This window comes from Camelus dromedarius, chromosome 10 (assembly GCF_036321535.1).
Source record: "Camelus dromedarius isolate mCamDro1 chromosome 10, mCamDro1.pat, whole genome shotgun sequence".
Lineage (NCBI taxonomy): Eukaryota > Metazoa > Chordata > Mammalia > Artiodactyla > Camelidae > Camelus > Camelus dromedarius.
The window spans coordinates 47685940-47711423 of record NC_087445.1 but is presented as its reverse complement, the minus strand read 5'-3'; the positions used below and the strand labels follow the sequence as shown (position 1 = coordinate 47711423).

Below are 25484 nucleotides of genomic sequence, written 5' to 3'. Positions count from 1 at the left end.
ATCCCTCTGTAAGGTGGAGTAATTAGGTACTAGTGTATGAGGTAATGGACTTGGACAGTATGGATTAGAGAGAACAGATTTGTTCCGTGGAAATGCACAAGGTAGTACTTCCTTCCTGCCTATTCTTTGAGGTTATCTTGGTTTATTTAAGCACAAAGAAATTCCATCTCTTCATACAAACACCATGAGAGCTCCAATAATGTATTTGTACTGTTTGTACATCAGAGTGTATATTAGGCTCTGGATAATGGATAACGGATAATGGTACTGAGTCGATAGACAGGGAGGAAAGAACCTTGCACACGTGGTTCCTTTCCCTTTCCCCCGTTCCTGGAGTCTAATCCTACTGCATTATAGCCATTCTCCATGCACCGTGCTTTTTCGTGTCTCCAGGCCTTTGCATATGCTCTTCCTTCTGGTTGGAATGCACTTCTTCTTCTCTGCCCCTTTCTTTAGCTAACTCATTCCTACTCATCCTTAAGCCTTGGGCTTCATCTTTCCCTGGAGGCCTTTCCAGATCACCCTTGCTCCCAGTCTGGATGAAGTGGGATGGTTTAGAGTAGAGTTAGGAGCAGATTTTGGAGCCAGACTGCTTGGGTTTTGATCCCAGCTTCTCCATCTCTTAGCTATGTGATCTTGGGCAAGGTACTTAACCTCCCTGTGCCTCAGTTTCCTCATCTATAAAATGGGAGAGGGCAATGATAGACTTGGCATCACTGGGTTGTTGTGAGGATTAAACGGATAAGGTGCTTAGAATAGTGCCTGACACAGAGGAAGCTCTGTAGAAGGGTTGGCTACTACCGTTTGGCTCCCAGGGCTGCCTCTGCTTCTCAGGCTCCTGGCTTACCTTGCTACATTGGAATTATTCACTCGTCTATATCCTCCACTTGAAGGCAGTAGTTAGAACTTAAATCCCTTTCCAGCTTTAGTGCCAGGTTCAGGGCCGGACACTCAGCAGGAGTCTGGTGCATGTGGCTCAGGAATGAATGGATCCATGAAACTTGAAATAGGAATTGAGGGCCTCATGTCTTCCTGGGCTTAGCTCACCTTGGCGCTGCCTTCTGGCCCCAGACAAATCCCTTTGCCATCCCTGAGTGTGGAATCATCGGTCCCTTGGGGCCTTTCCCTCGCTGACAGCCTATGACTCATTGGGTAACACACAGCACAATCAGATTCACTCTGGTTGAACCTGAACGTATTTGGCAATTTTACAATTTCGCATTTTCCTTCTCGGAGAAGAAAGATTGAGTGAAACTAATGGCTGAATAATGGTCGTTCCAATGGAATTTTCCTCCACACCGCTCTGATTTTTCTCAGAGTGCGGCCCTGGTTTAGGATGGCAATTATAAAATCACCCAGAACATCGATTTTGGTTCTAGGCTGCCACGGGACCTTTCCAGCCCTGCCTCCCTGATCCCCAGCACAGGGCATGGCTCATAGTAGTTTCCCTGAAAGTGTTGCTGTCTGAACCTTGCTGTCTGACCCTGGAATCTGATCTCCTTATCTCAGCACTTTGTCCCCTCCCCTTATCTGAGCTCTGGCTCAGATGGTCCCTCCTCCAGGACCCACCTCTGTGTTGTTAGTCATCTCTGGGTCACACTAAGCCTTCAAAGCACCATGTGGAGAAAAGAAGTTCCATGAAGTATTTTGAGTAGAAGAGTCAATGGCATTTTGTTGTTGTTGGACTCTGAGCACTCTGTGACTTGCTGTGTTTTCCTTTTGGTGTGCATCGCCAGGAAACTTAGTGCTCAGCTAAGTTAGTTTGGTAGCATATCTTATCCTCTTGTTTAAAATTTTTTTAACTACCTCAGATCTTTCTTTGAACGTAGAACATAAACTCTTAGTTGGTTCACTCGTTCCTCCTCCAGGATCACTGATATAATGGAGGTCACTCCCGGAGGTTTTCTCCCGAGTTCTCTGATGAAGCCAGAGACTGTCCTGTTACTGAGTTCCCCTAAACCATTCAGACCTGCAGCCCCTTGAGTTCCTAGGTCACTCATTCAGTCAACAAACATTGGTTCACAACACCCAAGCTTGAGGTGAATCAGACATGGCCTCTGTCCTCAGAGAGCTTATACTCTCAGTAGGGAAGGAAAGAAATACAGGCATACCTTGAGGAAATTGTGAATTTGCTTCCACACCATTGCAGTAAATTGACTATGGCAATAAAGGGATTCACACATTTTTTGATTTCCCAATGCATATAAAAGTTATGTTTATACTATACTGTAGTCTCTTAAATGTGCAAAGCATTATGTCTAAAAAATAATGTACATACCTTAATTCAAAAATACTCTATTGCTAAAAAATGCTAACCATCATCTGAGTCTTCAGTGAGTTGTAATCTTTTTGCTGGTGGAGGGTTTGAACTATTGTGAGACTTACCATAATGTGATACAGAGTGATGAAGTGAGGCAAATGCTGTTGGAAAAATGGCACCGATAGACTTGCTTCACTCAGGGTTGCCACAAACCTTCAATTTATAAAAAACACAATTATCTGTGAAATGCAATAAAACAAAGCACAATAAAATGAGGTATACCTGGAATAATCCTAGAACCGCTGTGTTAATTGAGCACTTTCTATGTGCCAAGTACTACGCTAAGCTTTTGACATGTATCCTCATTCAATTCTTTCATCAATCCTGGGTGTCATTATGTATTGTCCCACTGTATGGATGAGAAAACGGAGGATTAGAGAGGTTAAAGGAGTTTCTCAAATATCATAGTCTTGTAAGAGATGGAATGAGGATTTGAGCCTCCCTGGTGTGCTGTACCACATCCATCACCATGCTCAGCTTCACTCAAAGACCTGTTAAGAGGTGTGCAAGTGCCCTGTCACGTGACCTTGAACACATTACTTATTATCTCTGCCAGTTTCCTCAGCTTTAAATGGGGATTCCAAGAGGCTCAACCTCACAGGATGGGTTGTAAGGGGATGAAATCCAGGATAATAGCGGTGGCCTATGTAACCTGCTGAGGAGACCGAGAAGAAAGGGCAATTAATTTAGCCTTTGGACTTCAGAGACGAGGTGGCTTTTAGGCTGAGCCTTAGATGGGCAGGGGTGAAGGGCGAGTCAGCAGAGGGAACGGAGTGAATGGTAGCATCAGGGTCACTTGGAGAATGAGGAGGGGCCTGCTAAGATGGTGTTGGGGGGTGACTGGAGAGGTGACCCTGACTGGAGGGGCAGGGCGTGGAGGCCTGGGAGGCTTGGGCTTTGTCCTGGCAAAGCCTTGGAAGGGTTTTCCTGGTGAAAATGATGATGACAGCAGCTGCTGTTATTTGGACACTAACTTTGTGCTAAGTGTGTCACAGAGATTATCTCATTTAATCCTTATAAAAGCCCTCGAGATGGTCCTGCTTACCATCATAAGGGCTCTGGTCTTAGTGGCTGACCTGAGGAATAAAGGGAAATGGAGAGAGTACTGCATCTGCAGATAAGAGACCAAGGTGCAAATCCCAGCTGAGTGACCTCAAGTTACTCAACCTCTCTGAGTCTCAGTTTTCTCATCTGTAAAATGGGGTAAGAATATGCACCTCAGAGGAGAGGGTATAGCTCAGTGATAGAGTGCATGCTTAGTATGCACGAGGTCCTGGGTTCCATCCTCAGTAACTCCATTAAAATCAATAAGTAAATAAATAATCCTACTTACCTCCTCTCCCAAACAAACAGTAAAATAAAATATTAAAAAAAAAAACCAATGTGCATCTCACCCAGATGTTCTGAGGATCAATGAAATTTAAGGATGGGAAAATGATTTGGCTCAGTGCCTGGCATGGAGCAGTCCTCCATCCAGTGTGGGATTGGGGGGCTTGGAGAAGCCTGTGTACCCATCCTCTGTCAGTACCCCTTCATTCTTTGCTAGGGACAGATGATGCTCTCTCGGTTGCATGCAGGGCATTTGGCTAACATATCCCTAGAACAGGTATCCTGCCCGCCCTCATCCCCCTTTTATAACCCATGCCTAGTTCCTCCTATGGAGAAATTCTGGAGCCACTACTGCCTTCAGCAAGCTTTCCTTGGATCTGAAACAATTTCTTAAAGCTGCAAGTTAGCATGATCGGTCCCTGCTTTATGGGTTGCTTTTAGAATTAGCTACGGTGGCCATCTGGGGAGACCCAACCCCACACTCTCTGGACTCACTTGACCGAAGCTGGAAATGTCCCAGATCACACCAGTTCAATGCTCCCAGCTGCCTTGGCTCTAGACTCCTGTGGCAAATGACCTGCCAAGACCCGGCTCTGTCTCCATCTTCACTGGGGGAGGCAGGCTGTGAGCATGGTGGGTGCCAGAGTTCAGAAGCAGCTAACTGGCTGGAAGTCAGTCTGCTTGGAGCGCTACAGGGCAGACTGGGAGAGGACCTCAGGGCCTGGGGTAAGGATGAGGCATGCGATAGTGCATGAAAGCAATAATGGTGGGATCTGGGAGTTACTTTCACAATCTCAAAAAGATCAAAAGTAAATGTAGCCCAGTGAAGAAAAAAAGATTTCTCCTGTCTCTGACTTCCTCGGAGAACCTCCCCCAACAGCACCGCTCTCCTCCCATGTCCATTACTAAACCAAGTATTAGCAAAGAGAGTGGGATCCCCTAGGGTAGGCTCGAGCAGTCATTTAGGAATGGAATGAATATTGAGTCCTACAAAGACTGCACGAGCAACCAAAATGGAAAAATAGGTTAATGCTCATTTAATACTATTTAATAGACAAAATCTAGGTGTATTTTGGAGAAGAAATGGTTAGAAATGACTGACTCAGCCTCCTTAGTTTATTGATGGGGAACCTGAAGCCCAGAGAGGGAGAGAAAGTTGTCTGGACTCACACAGCAAGTAAGGGCAGAGCTGGGGCTAGAACCCAGGTCTGCTGGCTCCCAACCCTTTTCCCACTGGGCCCTGCCACTGCCCTGCCATGCTGAGGAGCAACTGTGAGGATCAAGGAGTCTGTGGAAGGGCTCTGTCTTGGGCTGGGCTTTGTAGAGAAATGGGACTCTGAGAAAGGCTGGAGGCTGACCTGGTGACTCCTGCCTCCTTTCCCCAGGCTCCTGGACTTCCAGCTGGGGTTGCATGCCAAAGGCCATGCCAGAAGGAATTATGGAAATTCTTGTTTGTTTTTATTTTTTTTCCTCCTAGTGAGCATCTGCAGACATAAAGTACATGATGATTTTTAAAGAAACAAACCAGAACCCTTGAAGAAAAATGCAAAATCCCTGAATCTGCTGTGCTCTGAGGAAAACGCAATGGGTTTATGATCTTTTAAGACACACAAGAGACAGCTTTCTCTTGACAGATGGGAATCTGAGGCTATTTTGCTTCCTCCCTCTTTGCGTGACCAGACCCGATTGTGTAAAGCTTTTAGCTTCAAAGCCGGGTTGTGAATAACATTGGTTTAACCTGAAATTTAAAGCCAGCATTTCTTTGCTCCCCGAGACAGAGCTTCCTGCCCCTTGCTCCCCTGAAGCTATCTTCCAGAATGTTAATTCTACGAGCCATGGTTGACTAAGCCCAGCACTGGGTCTATTACATATTATTTGATTTGGAGTAGAAAAAAAGATTTAAAGATACCATGCCCCCTGTATACCTTTGTACTTTTGCCCATGTCTGTCCACATATTTAAGCATACCATTCACATTGCGAGTTCAGATTTTTCTCCCTGGAATAGAATGGGTCCGAATGCTTCTGGAGCCTGTCTCCGAGCCCACACTCCTCCATGAAGTCAGACAGCATCTTTGCGGATGAAAAAACGTCATGAAAGTGTCCTCTGGAGGCCTGGAGTTTCAGACCGGTCCTTGTGCAGGGGTGATTTTCTGGTGTTCATTTTTGTAGCTTTCTCTTTGCATGTAATCTGTTTGTTTGGCTTGTGCTCACCCACTGTGTACAGCACTCAGAGGCGGGTCAGCTGTGTCCCTGGCCTCTGAGAACCGTGAGCCTTTTTGTCAGAGCATTTGTCTTGTTTGGCCCTTGCACCTTTACTGGTCTGATTATTTTTCAATTAACGTTTGCCTCTTCCACTGGACATCACTCCGTAAGGACAGGGCTGGTCCAGCTTTTGTTCATTACTTTGTGCTCAGCTTTAGCCCAGCGCCTGCTCAGTAAGAGCAGAATGGTTGAGAGAAGAATGAATGAATGAACGCGATCAGATGCAGGGATTGTGACAATTGCAGACCAGACCTAGGGAGTGAAGGTGGTATTACTAATTTGTTCATTTATCCTGCAAATTATTGTCTCCTTGACAGAGATGAATTAACTGTGGTGTTTCCCCCCAAGATAGCTAATAGTGCTGTGTGAGAGTGAAGAGCCCTGGGGCTTGACTCCTAAGATGAGGGGGAAAGTGGTCAGATGGAGAAATGACTTGGGCATGAAGGAAGACATCCTGGAGGAGGCAGCATGCATACTCATGGTTAGTGTTTGTCCTGGCACAAAGGTATATGACACTGAGAAATGGTTTACCTTACATATGGGCTCAGTGGATCACCTCTGGCAGACAGGCTGACTCCAGGCATCACCTTCAAATGCCCACAAATGCAAAATTCATCTTGCCAGTTCCTAGTCTTTCCAGACATTGGGAGCAGGGTTTAGAAAGCACAGCCTGATCTAAAGGAACTAGTGGCTCAATCCCTAAGACTGAGAAATGTGGAGGGTGATTGTTTCCCCAGCCCTATCCTGTGGCTCCCTACTCCTTCCTCACTGAGGCTCTGATTATCTCTGGATTTTGTGGCCTCTGTGGCTGCCTGGGGGGACCCCTGCCTGCCTCTTCAGTATCTCTGGGGGTCTCTTTCCTCCACTCCCTCTGTTCCTTTCATCTCTTCCTCTCTGGGTGTCTCCTCTGCCTGGCACACCCTCTCCACCCCACCCGCCATTTGGTCTTGCTTGCATCTTGTCCTCTACTCTCGGTTCAAGCAAGATTCCCCTTTGGAAGACTTCCCTGACTCCTCCCCGTGAGGTCGTTACTCATGATCATATGAATATATTTTTACACTTTTCCTACTTAGCACTAATCACAGTTTGTATTCATATCTATTTGTGTGAGTACTTGACTAAGGTGGGCTAGCCTTTCTATTTTGGATCATCACTGTATCCTCTGTTTTTTGTTTGTTTAATATTACCTGGCACAGAGTAAGCACTTTGTCAATATCTGTTCAATGAATAAGTGATCAGAGTGCCCCAGGCCTTCTTAAGGAAATGACAGACTTTTGGCATCTATGCAAAGTGGCAGGGCAGATGTCACCTCCCTCCCTAGGAGAGAAAGCAGGTAGAGGTGCTGGTTGGGTGGGAGCAGCAAGAGGGATCACAGTGGGGGTGCGTGTCCAGAGAGGTGGCTCTTCCCACCTTGCAGACCCCCACTCAGAGGTCACTAAGACAGCCTGGACATCCCCCGGGGCTCATCCCACAGTGCTGTGGGTGACTTTCAGACGGCCAGAGCAGGACGTGGGGAGCCTTCTTCCTGGAAAATGTAGTGCAGGCCTGTGCTGGAGTGTGTGTGGTGTCCTGGGGGCTGAGCCTCCAAGGACCCCCAGTGCGTGCACTTGAGTTGGCATGCCTTCTGGGCCTTAACTCTGTGCCAGGCCCTACTCGGTGACCAGATGATGACCTTGCCCACAGGAACCCTCAGCCGAGCCACCCTGTCTGAGCTTCCTCGGTGGAGGTAAAGCACTGCCTTTCCAGAGCTCTGAGATGTGTACAGAGCCCAGCCTGTGAATCCCATGGGAGAGGACATCTGCAGAAAGACTGCCTGGCTGCCGGGGAGAGTCCCCACAGAGGCAGAGATGGGACATGTCTGCTGGGGCAGCCCGAGTGGTGGGGAGAAGTGGGCACTGCCCACCTGGGCTCAGCAGGGTGAGGCCTTGGCAGGAGTTGTCAGGAGCTGGCAGACAGGAAGGAGCCTTTGTTAGGAGTTTGGGGCCTGGCTGGTAGGATGGGGACTGTGGAGTACAAGTGAAGTTGGTAGACAGGGAGAAGTTCCGTGTAAGTGAACATTTTCTCTCCGACAGGGAGAAACTTGGTGGGAGCACTGGGGACCCAGGCCAAGATCAAGCTTTGGCAGGAGTGACTGGGGCCAGGATGACTGGCTAGAGCAATAGCTGAAGAGGAGCCGGCTGAGCCCTCTTCCCGTGTGTGTGTGTGTGTGTGTGTGTGTGTGTGTGTGTACAATGTGTGTGTGTGTGTGTGTGTGTGTATGTGTGTGTGTGTGTGTACCTGTGCACACAAGGGACATTTGGTAGATGCCAGCCAGTGGGAGAACACTGCTGGGCAGACACAGACTGGGCAATGAGCCCCCACATCCTGCTCGTCTTGGTTCCCTTGTGCGAATGATCCCCCTGGGGACAGGGATGACAGAAGATGGGGCTCTAAGGATGATGTCCCATAGGCAGGAGCAGGGAGCCGTCTTGTGGAGGGTCAGAGTCACAGGCTTCCAGAGGAGGCCCCAGGTTTCAGGCTGGAGGCCAACAGTTAGAGTGACCTGCTTCCTCCTTGGCCCCACATGTTTGGGTGTCTGGTCATTCAGTCCGCTGCCCAGCTTAGGTGTCCTCTTGGATCAAAATTGATCTGGGATCCACTTTCTCAGGGACCTCATGAGCCGCCTCTGAAGGCCCTTGGTGTAGAGGATGCTGGAGCTCTCTGAGCTATCAGACTCCATGGGGAACTCTTAAAGGCCAGCAGTCATGTGAACAACCAAAGCTGGTGTCTTTGTTCAAATGTTAGACCCTGTATTGCCATTGTCCCCAGATAGGACAGTTGGGGAAGCACCCACCTGGGGCAGTATCTCAGTGACACAGTGTCCCACTGCTTCAAGCTCCTTGGTTTGGCTTCCTTCCTCACATGGGTGAGGTTTTGACATGAAGGACGAAGTCTAGGGCAGCAGTGGGCTGGTAGGGTTGGGGGTGGGAGGGAGGACTGGGCAAGGCCTGTGTAAGGGCATCTGCTGGGGAGAGACCTGACACGTGCTGGTTCCCTCCCAGGGCTTCCCATGGCAAAGGCAGAGCCTGACCTCTGGCCCTGGGGTCCAGCCGTGTCTCTGGGCAGCCCTGCAGGAGCAGCTCGATCCCAGGTGGCCTTGGGGAATGATGGCCCCGAGGCCATTTCCTCACTGGAAACTTTTGCCCTCCCATTTTGAATGGTTCAAGCCCAATGCCCACAAAAGATATTTCAACACATTTCCTTTTTTTTAAGTTGATAATTTGTAATATTTTCTTTTAAATGTAGACATCATCACCAGAGACTGTTACAGTGTGAAGAGCTAACAGTACAGAACCCATGGAGAATTTAATCCTGTACTTTCTTGGTAATTTACATTTTTGGATAGGCAACACATTTAAAGTTCTACAACAAAACAAAGCAAAAGAAAAGAAGCATGCTATGAAAAGTCTCCCTCCTCTTTTGCCTCCATCCACTTAGTTCCTAACTCCCTAAATGGGTAACCACTCTAAATATTTTTTGTGTTGCTTCCCAGAGTTTTATGTATGTACATACACACACATACAATGCATATGAAGTCTTATTTTCTTCCTTTTTTACACAAACTGTTGTATATTATACACGCTGGGCTGTACCTTGTTTACTGCTTTTCATTTAGCAATGTATCTTGAAGATCTTTCCATATCAACTCAGAGGGAGTCCTCTTCCCTTTTTGCTGCTGCACAGTATTCCGCCGTGTGAGTGTATCATAACTCATTTGACCAGCTCCTACAAAAAAACTCTTGGATTGTTTCCAGTCTTTGGCTACTAGAATCTTGTACATATATCACTTCCAACATGTGTAAGTCTGGTTATCAAATAAATTCCCAGAGGTGCTCTATCAAAAGGAACTTGCATTTGTGATCTTGATAGATTTTATCAAATTGTCCGTCACAGGTGTGTGACCAGTAGACCCCTGCCAGAATTGCATGAGAGTATCTGTTTCCCTATAGCTTTCCTAACACAGTGTTTTATTGGCTGGTCACATGATGTGGTGGCAAATGTCCCAGGTAAGGACATCAGCTCTGGGACAAAACTGTACTTCCAAGGGGATCTTCAGTGCAGGAGAGGCAGTGGCACCTGGTGATTAAGCCTCTGAGTCCACCTGAGCTCCATTCCTCAGGCAAATCACTTAATCTCTTTAGGCCTTGATTTTCTCATCTGCAGAGTGGGGGAACTAACACCATCTACATTGGGTTCATTGTGCAGATTAGATGTGATGATGCAGGCTTCACGCTGTGCCTGGCACGTGGCTGTGAGAGGCTGGCTGTGCGCTAACCTGCAGGCTGACCTTGGCCAAAGACCCACCCCATCGTCTGAGCCCCTGTTTCCTGTCTCTCAGGCAAGGAGCTGAGCTTTGGGGTCTCTCACACCCTCTTCCTAATCCAGGGTCTGACATGTCTTTCCTCAGCGGCTTGCGTAGCCTGCACTCACCCCTCCTCTCTCATGCTCATCAAAGGTATTCAGGAGTCTCCTGTGCCAAACGGTCACTCACTGCCGGGCAGAGATTTCCTCCGGAAGCAGATGCGGGGAGACCTGTTCACGCAGCAGCAGCTGGAGGTGCTGGACCGCGTGTTTGAGAGGCAGCACTACTCGGAAATTTTCACCACCGCGGAGCCCATCAAGCCTGAGCAGGTATGCCCCGAGTCTTGCTGCCCCAACACCCACCACTCGCATGCAGGCCTGGGTCACCCCTGTAGAAGGCATCGGCGGGATGTGGGTGACAGCGCCAGGTTCTACTCATTCTCGCCCAAACCCAGCCAGTGGCAGCATCCCACTGAGGTCCGGAGGACATGTCTGGGGCTCCTGTGACTTCTTGCCTGGTGCCTCTGTCTCTCCGGCCGGTGGGGTGTGTGGCGCGTCTGGCTGCTGTGGCACTGCGGAGTGATGGTGTCCTTTCCCTGGGGTCTTCACACACGGTGGGGTAATGATCTTCTGGGCCACTTGAGGTGGTCTTGGGTCATTATCCTGTCAGTCAGGGTGCAGGTGGAAATACATAAGCATCGTCTGGTCATAAACCATGGTATAAGGGCAATGATGTGTCCCACTGTCAGCCCTCTTGTCACATTTTCCTGTCATGCTTTTAGAACTGAATCCAGGAATCTGGAAATGAAGTGTCTCACTGGACAAACTCCCAGCTGGGGTCATTTGTAAGAGAGGGAAGAAAGCAGCATGGCCCCTTGCTGCGCAGCCCCCTGCTCTAACCTGGGCCGAGTCGCAGTCACTGCGTATGGCTGCGGAGATGGGACCAGAAAGGCTCTGCCCAATGAGAGGCTCTCAGGGCCTGGACAGGGTCCCCAAAGTACCGGATTTAATTCAGGAGACGGTTTCCTGGTGCCCCCTCTGTGACAGGCCCTGGGCTGGACACCTCGCAGGCATGGGCAGCTCAGGCTGGGCTCCTGCCTGCTGAGAGCTCCCATCTGGTGGGAGAGTCAGAGGGGCCCATGAGCAATGATTTTCCCCAGCACTTGCCAGCTGGTCCTGGTGGTGAGGACTGGCCTCACTGAGCTTCCTCTACATGCTAGTTAGATGATGCTTCTCAAGTTTTCCCAAAAAGCCACTCAGAACAACATAGGCTGCCTCCACAGGCTCCCAGGGAGAGAAAAGGTGCTGGCAGGGACCGCGGGTGGGGAGGAGTGAGCGAGGCCTCGGGGGCCACCATCCTATGACAGTCTGGTTGTCTCTGTGCAGCTCCCGTGCGGGCTCTCACAGACCTTCTAGCCACTTTGTTTTTGGATGGGGAAACTCAGGCCCAGAGAGGCACAGAGACTTGCCTCAGGCCACCCAGCAAGTCGTGTAGTTACTTAACAAGCGCTAGTGAATGTTGACTATGTACAAAGCATGGAGCCAGGCACTAGGTATATGAAAAAGACAGGCTTGGACCTGCCCTCAGGGAGCCTACTGAGGTGTGGAAGAATCACAATAAAGAAGGATTACTTGAAGGGTCATGGATTATAGATGTACTGGGTGCCGAGGAGGGGATGTCGGAGGTTCTCTGAAGGCACAAAGCAGGTGCTGAGCCAGCCTGGAAGCCACAGGGGCCTTCTGGGGGAAGAACACTTGTGCTGAGCCCTGAAGGGATGTGGTGGGGAGAATATGCTTGGCATATGGAATAGTGAGTGCAAAGGCCCTGAGGTGAGAGGGAGCGTTGCAGGAGTAAGGAAAGGAAAGAAAGTGTGGCTGGGCTTTGGGGAACGGGCTGGGGAAGGCCGGGGGCTGATGCTGGGGATCTGGGCCTGCTCTTGTAGACTATGCTCAAAATTTCGGTCTTTTTTCCTACAAGTTGAGTGACGCCTCCTCTGGGAATGACATCAGTCATATGTGCTGGCCAGAGCTGACCTCACACAAGCTAGGTCCTGCGCTTTAGGGAGAAGAGGCTGTTTCCATCGCAGACAGCTTCTCTCACTGCTCAAAGCCCTTGGGAAAAGTGGCTGAAGCCACATTCCATCTGACATAGGAGGAGAAAGAAAAGGGACTCGACCTGGAAACTTCCTTGGATGAGACCAATCTTTCCCTCCAGAACCTGGGAGAAAAGTTATCTTCTAACCTTTAACAAGATCACATAATTTTAGAGCCAGCAGGGACTACAGAGGCAAGCTATCAATCCCCTCATTTTTTAGAGCCCCAGAGAGGGAACAGGGTTTCTCTGAGGTCACTCATTGAGTGAGGGCAAGGCCTCTGCACAAAAAAAATCTGGCGTTTCTATTAAGCCTTTATCCACTTAATTCAGACATTCATTGTCAGGGACTGTATTTCCCTCTGTTTCACGTGATTCTCATGGAAACTCAGAACCTAATCATAGTTCATTCAGCTCGGAACGCCCTGGGAAACTGGGAAGACCGTAGGGCTGCATACTCGGGAGGAGTCCATCCACCTGTCCATTTAGTTACCTGCTCAGATGCTCATATGCTTATTTATGCTTATTTCTTGCACAGTGGCTGTGAGTCTGGCACAGTGCCTGCACCCAGGGGAGGGAGGATGGGATGAATCAGACACCAGCTCAGCCCACAGCCTCAAAGGGGCAATATGATGTTGGGTAAGGGTCTGTGGGCCCTGATGAATGGAGACATCGCCTCAGCTAGGAGCATCAGGGAGGATGTCATGGAGGAGGAGACGTTGGGGGACAGGTCGAGAGGCCCATGGGAAGATGGGTCTCGGGGGAGAGACCTGACTTACAGACTCTGTGAGGGCTCCATTTGCAGCAGTCTGGCTGTGCCGCGTCCTTCAGGATGACGCGGACACACTGCGGGCCTGTCTCTGACTGTGTGGGCTCTGAGGCGGGGCCTTCTGGTGGGATAATGACTGACTCAGTGCTTTCTGGTTAATCTGCTTCACCTCCCCGTAATGGGCCGTAATGAGGAGAGATGGGAGGTGAGGCCGTGGGGCTGCCAGGCACACACACAGGCACTGGACTATGAATGACATACCCTAGCTCCCCATTCCCAATCACTTTGGACAAATGACGGCCAAGCAAGGGCCCGCAGGCTGGGAAAGGATGCGCATCAAGGGTACAGGTTCCTCGTGCCGCTCGTGCCCGTTGGAGGCCTTGCCTTGTGAGCCCCAGAATGCATGGCAGTGGTGCCAGGAAGGGGCCGGCACTTCTGCCATTTGTGAGCATATCTGGTCTCCAAGGTCTAGTGGCAGCTTGTGGGGAAGAATGAACATTTACTGGCCTTGGAATTGGGGGAGTTTGACTTGAGTCCAGCTTCTGCTCTGCTGGGCAAGTCGCTTTTTCTCTGGACCTGTTTCCATACCTGGGGTGGTAGTAATTGTGATTTTGATGACACAGCCTAACAACAGCAGCAGTGATCCTCACCTGCACGTGATCCTTTGCAGTTTTCAGAGCTCCTTCCCATCCATCCTCTCTTCAGAGTCTCCATGTAAATATCTGCTATGCAGGCTGGGCAAGATTTGTGAGCCCCATTTTACAGATTGGGACTTTTTTTTTTAGTCATTTCACCCCACTTTCAGGGCCAAAAGGCTTCTGTAGAGCTGGAATCCGACTTCAGGATCTTTTGTTCATCTTGTGCAAGATGGTTACACGGGTCTCCATGTCCCCGAACAATTCTAGGAGCCAGATTTCTGACTGGCTGGTTTTCAGAACTAGCCTTTGGCAACCAGAGTCTGCCAGTCATTCCAGAGCCCTCAGAGTCTTGCCATAGGCTCGAGTGGTCAAGTCCTTCTTAATCATCCTGCCCAACCTCCCATGGGAAGAACCTCTATCTCTTTAGGGTGAGGTTGGGGTCCCGCTTGTCACTTTCACAAGCTCAGAGCCCACCTGGCTGCTTTTCCCACCAAGATCTGCCCCAGTGGGATGGACCCAGGCTTCTCCCTTTTATATGGGAACTTAGTAAACCCTTGTCCCTGGATGGAAGGGGTTAATGTACAGGCACTCCTGGGACAATGAAACACTTCCTTCTCAAAATGGTTATTGAAAAAGCAATTCTGTTTTTTTCTACATGTGAAGTAAGTAAAAATCACCTTGGAGGAGAAAAGGAAAAAAAAAGAAACAACGGCGGGTGGTGTGAGTGCGGGTGTCTTTCCAACAGTGAAATCTGTTTCAGTAAAACTCGCATTAACGCTGTAGTGGACGCCACGCTCCTGTCAGGAGCTGGTCCCTCCTCTGGCCGAGGCAGGAAGGCCGCCACCGAGCACAGCCTGCCGTATTTACTCTCGGCAGACTATTAACCAACACCAGGCTATTAATCTGGCTTTTGAGCCTTCACTAAAGCCCATAAAAGCTCACAGTTGTCAAATGGAGTTCATTTTAATTTCCTTTCAATCACAGTAAATTATTCAGGTGATAAATCAGCTGGAGCAGCCTCCTGGCTGTAATAGAAACCCTAATTCCTGGCTAATTATCCAGCCCATTGCTGCCAACAGATCAATACGGGCGCAAAATGGAACAGGCCCAGGGCCCTCCCTCCCATAGGGCCAGAGGCAGAAAGACAGCTGGGGAAGGGGGACGTGCTGCTGACCTCCCAGGAAGTTCAAAGGTCATGGGGGTTAAACCGGGAGAAGGCCTGTCCGTTGTCTAACAGAGAAGCCACCAGAAATGCCTCCTGCTCTCAGGAGCCGCTTTACCCTCTGATTGGTGGTATTTCTCCAGACTGGTGGGCCTGGGACTAAGCATTGCCTACTCCCGTGGGCGTCTTCTTCCTGGAACGGGGCTGGTTTGTGTTTCTGAGCATGACTGAACTTTGTCATCAGGGATGGCCTGAATACTCTGAGTTAGAAAAAGGGCTGTAGGCTATGAGGGAAAAAGATAAGGTGCTGGATGCACTTCCTTTCTTCAGGGAGCTCCAGGTGGAGAGCAAGTAGGGAGAGAAGAGGGTGAGGAGACAGCTGTGCCAGGCTGAGAATGAAGGAAGGCTTCCTGGAGGAGGTGTCATTGGTGCTGTGCCTTGAGGGATGGGCAGGATCCAGCTCTGTGGAGATAGTAGAGAGTTGGCTGGAGAGGGCATTCGGGGCAGAAGGAACAGTGTGGGCAAAGGTGTGGAGGGATGCAAGTATGGCAGGGAACTAACTGTAGGCTGGTCTCGGCGGTTGGAATATGGTCTGAGTGAAAGAAAGTCAGGGACACTGGGGCTGGAAAAACCAGAAGGACCTAAACCCTAGAGGGCTGGAATGTGGAGGTAAGGAGGTTCTGTTTTGTTTTGGGGACAGTTTGCCCTGAAGAGCCCTGAGTCTGTGACCTGGACTAGTCTGCTCACCTGGAAGCAGCTTTCAGGGGGACTCCTGCCTCCTGCCCTGTCCCTGCTGCCACTCACTGCTGGAGCTTTCTTCCTGAAGTTCATCCTCATGTAATAAATAGTTCCTCGTGATTTCCCACTTCAGAACCCCAGTCCCTGCTCTTCATCTTCATCATGACCCTTCACCTCCCCTATGGCCCACTGTGTGCCTACAGGATGCTCTGGATGCAGCCAGGCCTGACCCCTCACTGCCCCACATGAGCTGGGCTCTTGCTGTCTGAGGCCATGAACAGTCCGTGTGTGTGTGTGTGTGTGTATGTGTATGCGGGGGAACCCCAGGGATGCTCTGAGCATGCAGGGTGGCAGGGACTGCGGTTCTTATTACTTTCTTAATGTTGTTGTTCTCACTCCAAACTCCTCACAGTTTCCCTGCATGGAAGATTTTTTCAGTCTATTTCTAAATCAATGCTGTCCTGGCCTAGCAGGAGTCCTGCCTGACCTGGGAGGCCTTCGCTGACCCACTTAGCTTACAATGACTTGCATCTTGTTTGAGCTCATCAATGCACTGGGTTCTACTCATTACCTTGGTAATTGTTGTAGTGACTGTGTATTCATAGCTTACCATGGGCCTGGCTCTGTTCTGAGGAGAACCCTCCCGGCCCCATCTCACTGCAAAGTCACAAAACTCCTATTATCCCCATTGTGCAGACAAGACAGTTGAGGCTTGGTGAGATCAGTGCAATGACTTAGCCATGGGAACACAGTAAGTATGGAGCCAAGTCAGAAGCCACATCCCCAGCTCCAGAGTCCAGGCTGATGGCCACTAGGTTACCCACAGCTGAAGCACCATCAGGCTGCCCACCAATTCTTCCAGGTGGGCAATGTCCTGGAGACACAACCTGGGGGTCCAGTCTACTCACCCTGGGAGGTGAGCATGAATTGAGAAGTGCTGGGCTGCCCCACAGACCAGCGTGGTCTCTGGAGGTAAGAAGTGAAGTCAGGGACATTGAGTGTCCTCTTCTGTTGTGAGCTGGTTCTGCTCCTCTCACCCAGCCCCTCCCCTTTCAGGGCTGTGCTCAAGGCTGGGCTCCGCCACTGCAGACAAAGCAGAGTTTGTTCAGAAGAGGTGATTAAAATTCTTTTCTAGGAAGGATGACTGGAGAAATGGGGCTGTCTGGTCTAAAGAAGGGAAGACTTGGAGGTGTGAGCAGGGGAAGAGACAGGCTAAGAGAACTTTCTAATAGCTCAAGCTCTCTGATAGTTGAGTAGACCTCCTTGTGAAGTAGTGAGCTCCCTGTCACTGGAGGCATATAAGGAAAATCTCTCCTTTTTTATATATGCTGTAGTAGAAGTTCAAGAATCCATTGAGGTCTTGATTAGCTAAAAGTCAAGGTCCTTCCAATCAGGAAGAATGATTCTAAGCTAAGGAGAGTGAGAAGGTCTGGTGGGAAGAGGCGGAGCAGTAGGGGAGGCAGCAAAAGGAGAAGAGCATTTATGCTACAGCATGGTGGGGTCACTGAAGGGCAGTTTCCTCCCAGGGACCTTCACTAGGGTAGGCAGAGCCTGGATCACAGGAGCCATTGTTCTGAGCATCAGAGGGCTGGAGGCTGTAAGGTCCTGGGAGGCCAATGATGAGTGTAGCTCCTCTAGTGCACAGAACAGAGGTGGGGTTTCTGGTGAAGACACCAGGGCCAGAAGTCTGGATACCAGTGGCTGCTGCTGGCCTCACTGCCCACACGCAGTTCCAGGCATCTTCTGCCCGGGAGTTCAGGACCAGGCCTCAAGGGGGTAGAGGGTGGAGAGGAGGAGCAGAGAGACCCATGTCCTGCCGACACGTGCCACAGCTTGCAGGGGGGCTGGTAAAGTGTGATGCATAATTGAAGATGAAGAATTTACTAATTAAAAAGCCCCAACAACCTCTCACATGACACCCTAGCTCACAGTGACCCTATGAGGTAGAGTATATGTGGTGTAATCTTCCCACAGCAGATGAGAAAACTGAGGCAGAGGGAGATTCAGTAACATTCTGAAAATGATTGACTGCCACATTCTCTGCTCCCTGCTTTTTGTGGGTGTAGCCAGTCCTCTGGAGTCAGCTCCCTGAATTCTGCATGAGGGAGATACCTCCTGATTGATTGATTGATTGATTTTAGCAAATACATATGGAGCACCTACTCTGTGCCGAGTACTGTGCTAAGTGCTGGGGACACAGCGGTAACAAAGACATGCGATTCCCAGAATTTGCCCAATAGCAACAGAGACAGATTTTAACAAAATAATTATGCCAGTAAAAACAGTGTATCATTACCAATCATTACAGAGTGTGATGGGTGCCGTAAGGACACAGATCCAGGGTGTGCTGAGAGTGAAGAGTGTGACCTCATTTAGATGGGAGGTCGGGAATGTCTATCTGAGGATGGCACCTTTGAGCTCAAGGAGGGAAGGGTGGTGGGAACAGTGTCCCAGGCAGAGGGAACAGCCTGCACGAAGGCCTGAAGCTGGAAAGACTTTGGTCCAGTAACCAAAAAGGCATGGGAGGCAGAAAGGGGTGTGTGGTACAGTTAGTGAGGTGGTAGGGGCTGGCTGTGAGGGGCTTGTGGACCAGGCCTGGGGCCTTGAGTTTTATCTTGAGAGCAAGAAGCCTCTGTAAGATTTTAAACCGGGGACTATCAAGCTCCAATCCAATACAGATTAGATTATTCTGGCTGCTGTGAGGAGACTTGGAGTGTTGAGAGGTTATTGCCAAGGTGCAAATTGTTCGCTGTACCCCTGGAAATGGTTGCCTGCCCTGTCTGGGGCTGGCCTTCTCTCCAGTGCATGGCTTTACCCCAGAATTGTGTCCACATTATAACACTGTTTCTCCCCTTCCTCCTCCACTATCCCCCACCCCCACCTCCCACACCAAACACACATATATATATCTCCAGCCAGGCCCCCAGAGTTACTAGACTTGAACTCAGATTTGACTGTGAGCTTCCTGACGGTCAAAGCAAAATGGGAAACACAGTCAGTTGTGTGCTTCTCATCGTCCACCAGGGGAAAATAGGCCAATTCCCCAAAGGAAGCGATGTTTTTTCTTATACTTAGAGTGGAAAGAAAACTGTCACGTGAGTGTCCACTGGGGGGCCCTGTAGAAGTGATGGGCACAGCCCCCAACAGTATCCACATGCTAATTGGTGCATTTCTGCAGAGACAGGGCTGCTGTGACCACATAGCTCAAGAATGCAGCCTTTCTAATAGCCCAGCTTAAACTAAGAAAAATCCCAAGGTGCTCTGGGGCAGCCATTCCTAGATTCTCTAATTCGATGCTCCAGGATGACGTACTACTACCTTGGGGCTTTGGGATCTCCTACCGCCCAAGGGTACCCCTGGGAAAATGTCCTCCCCATTTGGAGAAGGTTCGATCTACGGGCATGTACCTCACCATCAACTCTACTCCATCAACTCAGCTCTTGATGCGCAGAGTTAGTAGTTTGCATTTGACTTCTCTGAAGAGGGCTTGGTGCAGGGTCTTGGGGAATGGTGAAGGAGAGAAGGTCATTTGTTTTAGAGCTTAGAGAAGCATATGGTTTACCCACACAGCTGCAGATGGTGAAGATGGAATGGAGAGAGGGCATGGCTGCGTTTTCTATGGGAGCAGGTGTGATCTGATCTAGTTGATACCTGGTAGCCTGATGAGTCAGAGGAAGGCTTCTGACCTCAAGGCACAATGATACGCCCACTGGTGAACATGGTCTATTGAATGTCCTGGGCTTTGACCAGTCAGATGAGTGACTCCTCCCATGAAAGGAGCTACAGGAGGATGGAGAGAGTGGCAGGAGAAGGGCAAGAGTTCTCTGCCCAGTTCTTCCCAGCATGAGAGGGACTAGAACCCTCTTCCTGAACACTGAGATGCTTAAGCAAGATTTAACTTGGCTATCATCTTGCCCTTGAAATGAGATAATGACAAGTTATCATGCTGGAATTCTTGCTCTCTATGTCTCCAGAGGTACTGGGTGCCTCTACACCAGCCATACTGTCCCTTATCCTGCTACTGTCATCATCCCTGAGTGACCCTAGGGTTAGGGTTAGGGTTAGGGTTAGGGTTAGGATTCCTATAGAATCTCAGCTTTCTTCATTTGCTCTACTACCTAGAATCTTGCCTGAGGATCACTATTTTTTTTCGTAAACATCTTTAAAAATATTTTCTTAACACCTGAGAATTCTGAGTATACTTTGTCTTCCTGTGGATCAAGCAGAGGGATAGCTTCCCAAGAAAAATCGTGCCTGTTTTACAAGACCGGGGAATGTTTGAGGGAACACTGAGCAAGTTGCCATAGTGTAAAAGCACGGGATAGACCCCTGGACTCTTAGGCTAGTCACTTCTCTTGGGGTCATGGTTTCTGCATTTGGAGTGAGGGGTTAGACTGGGTCATCCTTAAGATTTATTCCAGCTCTAACATTCTCTGAGAGATAAAACAAACTGGGAATCTATCTCTTGTTTTTATTTTGGGTTGTTTACATTTTTTCTTCCTGTCTGTTTCATCCTTCTAGATGACAGGCAAATTCTGTGTACGTGGGGTTTAAAGATTACAAGTGAATTGTCAAAGAGCTGCCTGCACCTTGCTGGGATATTCTTTGATTCATTTATTCATTCATTCATCCAAGAAATTTTTACAGATTTGCCATGTCAGTGACATTGACCACCTGTGCTGTGCTGTGTGGCATAAAGTAACAGCACTATATGCAGCCAAAGGTACTGTGTGAAAATTGACGTTTGGGTAGAAATATTCCCCCCTAAACGATGCCAACCAATATTTGCAATAAAGAAAGGCAAGAAAGACCAAAGAAAGGTAATTCCAGTCCTACAAGCTTGTTTTGAGAGTGTGCGGCAAGTTTGGCTTAAGGAATTTGGTTATTCACAAAGTTCTTTTTAAAAATGCAAACATTTATTATTTTATAAATTACAAAATAAATTTTTTAAAAAGGACATAGATATCTGGTTCTGATAACAAGGTCTTAGCTATTGCAGACTTCCCTCCCATCTCAAACAATAGAAATATTGCTCAAATATAACAATAAATTAATTCTTATATATATCTGAGGTTTAAATAAAAGGAAATACTCAGGAGCTGGAAATTTAGAAGACGCTCAGGGCCAGAACTCAATGTGCAGAAGCTAATGTCCCAGTGGCCCAGGGTACTGGTCCTGGATATAGTTCCTAGTGAACAGGGGCTGGAATTTCGATGCTGATGTTAAGACAGAAGGTATGGTCTCAGACTTATGTGATATGGGAGTTGGAACTGAAAATCCTGCAAAAAATTAAAACCTGGAAGGACCTCACTTTCCATGAAATGAGCACTAGGCCAGTTTCACCTATAGTCTGAGGAAAGTCACAAGGAAACTTGATTCTGCATGGAGAGGAGAGCAAAAGTTTCCCATAAAAAATTGATATCCAACTGCACCACATACAGGTGTGGTATCTCACTTTATATTATTCACAGGAAACCTAAGAAGAGAAATTAATATAAAAACTGGGCTCATATAAGTGAAATTCTTGAGATGCCGAGCAAAAGTGCATGAAAAGCTCTCATCTGGATCTTTCTACAGTCCATGATGTACAACATTCCTACAGAGTAAACGCCAACTGCTGAAGATGAGCTCACAATTTTAAAATTGCAAAACAAACAAGGAAACAAGGCAAGTCAGGAGATATTAGTACTCCAAGAACCTAAAATAACACACAATCTGAAAGAGACTATAAAATGACTTGAGAGGAGAAAAACGGACTAGAAACACCACAAAAGAATAAAACACTGTGAAAAAAGAATAAGCAGGTTAGGAAAATAATCAAATAAATTCTCTAGGAATAAATATTTTAGTCATCAAAATTTAAAATTCAGCTGATGGCTAAATACCAGGTAAGATACAGCTGAATAGAAAATTAGTGATTTGGGAGACAGAGCTGAGGAAGTTGTCAAGAATGCAGCACAGAAATCTAAAGAGTTGGGAAATATGAAAAAGAGAGTAAGAGATAAAACAATATTTCATGAGAAGGTCCAATATACATCTAATAGTTGCTCTGGAAAAATAAATAGAAAAGGTAGAGGTGAGGCAACATTTGAAGAAATAATGGCTAAGGAATTTATAGAACAGAACTGTTGCAAGACATGTGTCATTAGGTTGAGGAAGCATACTAAATGACATGCAAGGTAAATAAAAATAAATACACACCTAGGCAAAACTACAGTGAAACTGAAGAACATCAGAGACAAAGAAAATTAAAAGCAACCAGAGAGAAAGTATAACTTTTAGATTGACAGGACACTTTTTAAAGCATCAACAGGCGTCAGAAGACAATAGAAAAAGTGTTAAGAGATAATAACAACTGACCTGTCCTCAGACAAGTGATCATTTAATAGTGAAGGCAAATAAAAACATTTTTAGACAAAGACAGAGAAACTTTACCATGCACACCACCTTGCTGAACTGCTAACAAATGTACTTCAGTAAGAAGGATATGAGAGACTTACAGTTTTATCTCTGATGTATAAATGGCTTGGGAGTCATCACTTCCATATCTGTAACAAGAAATAAAGTTGAGAAAACTGAAGATTAACAACTGTTCTTGACCCATCAGAGAATTAAGGTTGCAGGGCAAATAACTACTGCAAAATCTGGAAGCAGAATATAGTCACAGCTGAGATATGCCAGATTAATGTAAAACCTCATACTAAAGGCCTATTTTCCTCATTTTCTGTACCAAATACATTGTTTCCAGCTTTTGACAAAAAGTTAGGCAAGAAAAAACACAGTCTGAAGAGACAAAGTAAGCATCGGAACCAGACTTAGCTGTGACACAGAATTATTAGATGGGGAATTTAAAATAAATATGATTGATATGTGAAGGGCTCCAATGGAAAAAGTAGATAGCGTGAATGAACAGGTGGGCAATGTAAACAGAGAGATGGAAACTCTAAGAAAGACTAAAAAGAAATGCTAGGAATAAAAAGAAAATACATTAACAAACAAAGAATGCCTTTGATGGATTCATCAGTAGCCTGGACACAGCCATGTAGAGTCAGTGAACTTGAAGATATGTGAATAGAAATGTCCCAAACTGAAATGCAAGAGAAAAAAAAAATGAAAAAGCAAAGACACCAATCAAAAGCCAGAACGGGACACAATCCAAGAAAGATGGGATAATTTTGAGAGGAATAATATATGCATAATTGGAATACCAAAGGGAGAAGAGAGAATGAAGAAGAAATATTTGAAGTAGTAATGGCCAAGAACTTTCCAAAATTAACGGCAGGTAATCAAACCACAGATGTGGGGAACTCAGAAAATGCCAGGCAGTAGATGTATCAAAATATCTATACCTACACATATCATATTCAAACACTGGAAAACCTAAGACAGAAAATCTTGAAAGAAGCCAGAGTGGGATAAACCCCCTTACTTAAAGAGGAATAAGGGTAAGAATCACAGTGGATTTCATGTCGGAAACCATGCAAACGAAAGAGGGTGGAGTGAAATATTTAAAGCGTTGAAAGAAAAAAACCCATCAACCTAGAACTCTGTATATTGAGAAATTATATCCCCAAAGTGAAGGAAAAATAAAGACTTTCTCAGTCAAAAGAAAATGGAGTGAATTCATGAACAGCAGCTCTGTCATGTGAGAAATGTTAAAAAAAAAATAATAATTCTTTAGGGAGAAGAAAAATAGGTCAGAAACTCAGATCTACAAAAGGAAGGGAGGGGAGTCAGAGAAGGAATAAATGAAGGTAAAATAAATTCTTTGATTTTTCCTATTCTTAATCTAAAAGGTAACTGGGTTTTTTTAAGTAAAAATTTTAACAATGTATCCACATGGTTATAACATATGGTTAAGTGAAATGAATGACAGTACTGTCACAAGGGACAGGAAGGCGGATTTGGGAATACGCTGTTAGAAGGTACCTGTACTACAATTGAAGAAGTATAATATTATCTGAAGATGAATTTGGATTAGTTATAAATGTATATTGAAAACTCTAGGGCAACTGCTAAAACTTTTTTTGACTAAAATTTTTTTAAAATTGTGATTAAAAACACATAATGTAAAAATTACCCTCTTAACCATATTTAAGTGTATGCAGTTCAGTAGTGCTAAGCAGATAAAAGGGAATCATATGACATATTTAATTAAACCCAGAGAAGGAAAAAAAAAGGAGCAGGGAAAAAATGAGGAACAAGTTCAACAAATAGAAAACAGTTACAAACATAGTAGATATTTATACAACTACATCAATAATTGCTTTAGATGTTAATGGTCTAAGTTTACCCACTGAAAGACAGAGACTGTTAGAGTACCTGAAAAAAATAACAACATGAGCTCCAACTACATGCTGCCTATGAGAAGGATATGAAATACGAAAGGAAGGAATGGGGTTTAAGAAGCAATGGTACCCAAATAATTGATACACAAAGAATAATTTAAATAACTATTGACTATAAAACAATGACTAGTTTGGGGGATGTAAAAACAAAGTAAAAAAAAGACAATAATAATATGTAAGATTGAGGGTGGGCTGATCTGAGTTAAAAATTCTAAGATCCTTATATTACTCAGGTGGAGGATAAATATATTGATAAACTGTCAAGGATGCTGGTAAGTAAATCAGGGGTTGTCATTAAAGGCATAGTAATGGAATGTATAACTTCCAATCAAGAATAGGCAAGAAGAGATTATATAGAGCATTCAGTGAGTCAGTAGAATACTGGGGAAAAGAAGAAAGAAGCAAGGAAAAAGCATAGTCAATTAAAAATACAAAGTTAGATAATAGATGGTAGAAATAAATAAAAATATTTGAGTAGTCCCAATAAATATAAATAGATTGAATTTGCTAGATAATACAGAAGATACGAAAAATAACCAAAACTCAGAAATAGGCAGTTTATAGGAATTAACTTAAAACAAAATGGTACTGAAAGATTTCAAGTAGGGAGATAGAAAATAGAGACAAGGCAAATACTAACTAAATAAAATGTAATAGAGTAATATCACACCCAGATGAAATCAAGGCCCAGCGTATCCTCAGAAACAAACAGGACCATTATTCAACGATAAGAGGAAAACTCATGGAAAAATATAACGATTCTGAACCTGTATATACTAAGCAACAGAGTCTCAAAATATTTAAAGCAAAAATTGTCAATGAACAAAAGAAAAAATATCCCACAATAATTTTTTGGAGACTTTAACATACATACCCCTCTTATTAACGGATAGACCAAAAAATTGGCAAGGATGTTTGTGAGTTTCTCACATGGTGAATAACAAGCTTGATCATATAGACAGACGAAGGCCAACAATTTGAGAGTATTCATGCTTTTCAAACACACATGGAAAGCCACTTTCAGAGAGAAACTGTGTGCTGGTTGTGAAAATGAATTTCAGCAACACCCAGAATCCACATCATAGACCATGTTCTTTGATCTCAGTGCACTAAAATTACAAAATAATAGTCCAAAGCAAATTATGGCTTCCAGTCTTCTGTATGTTTGAAAGTTAAAAAACAAAACCAATTTTCTGAAAAAAATTCATGGGTCAAAAAAGAAATCCTAATGAAAATTTTAAAATATTGGAACTGAACAACCAAAACAAAGAACAAACAAACAAACAAACACACTACATATCAAAACTTGTGGAACAAAGCTAAAGTGATACTTAGAGGGAAATGCATAGCTTTAAATGCATTTACTTAAAACAGAAGATAAAAGAGTAATGAGTTAAGCATTCAACTCAAAAAAGTTAGAAAAAGAACAACAGAGTAAATTCCCATAAGGAATAAGTAACACATATGTGCTGCAAAAAGTTCAA

At 46.2% G+C, this 25484-nt stretch overlaps 1 protein-coding gene across 4 annotated transcripts in view; it reads left to right on the top strand.

The window, feature by feature from the left end:
* Positions 1–25484, top strand: part of PAX5 (paired box 5) — a 176692-nt gene that overhangs the window by 51253 nt on the left and 99955 nt on the right. For all 4 annotated transcript variants that reach the window (XM_064490316.1, XM_031450041.2, XM_064490317.1 and 1 more), the window contains exon 6: positions 10408–10583. In XM_064490316.1, the coding sequence (XP_064346386.1) occupies positions 10408–10583 (176 nt within the window). The remainder of the gene's footprint in view (positions 1–10407; positions 10584–25484) is intronic.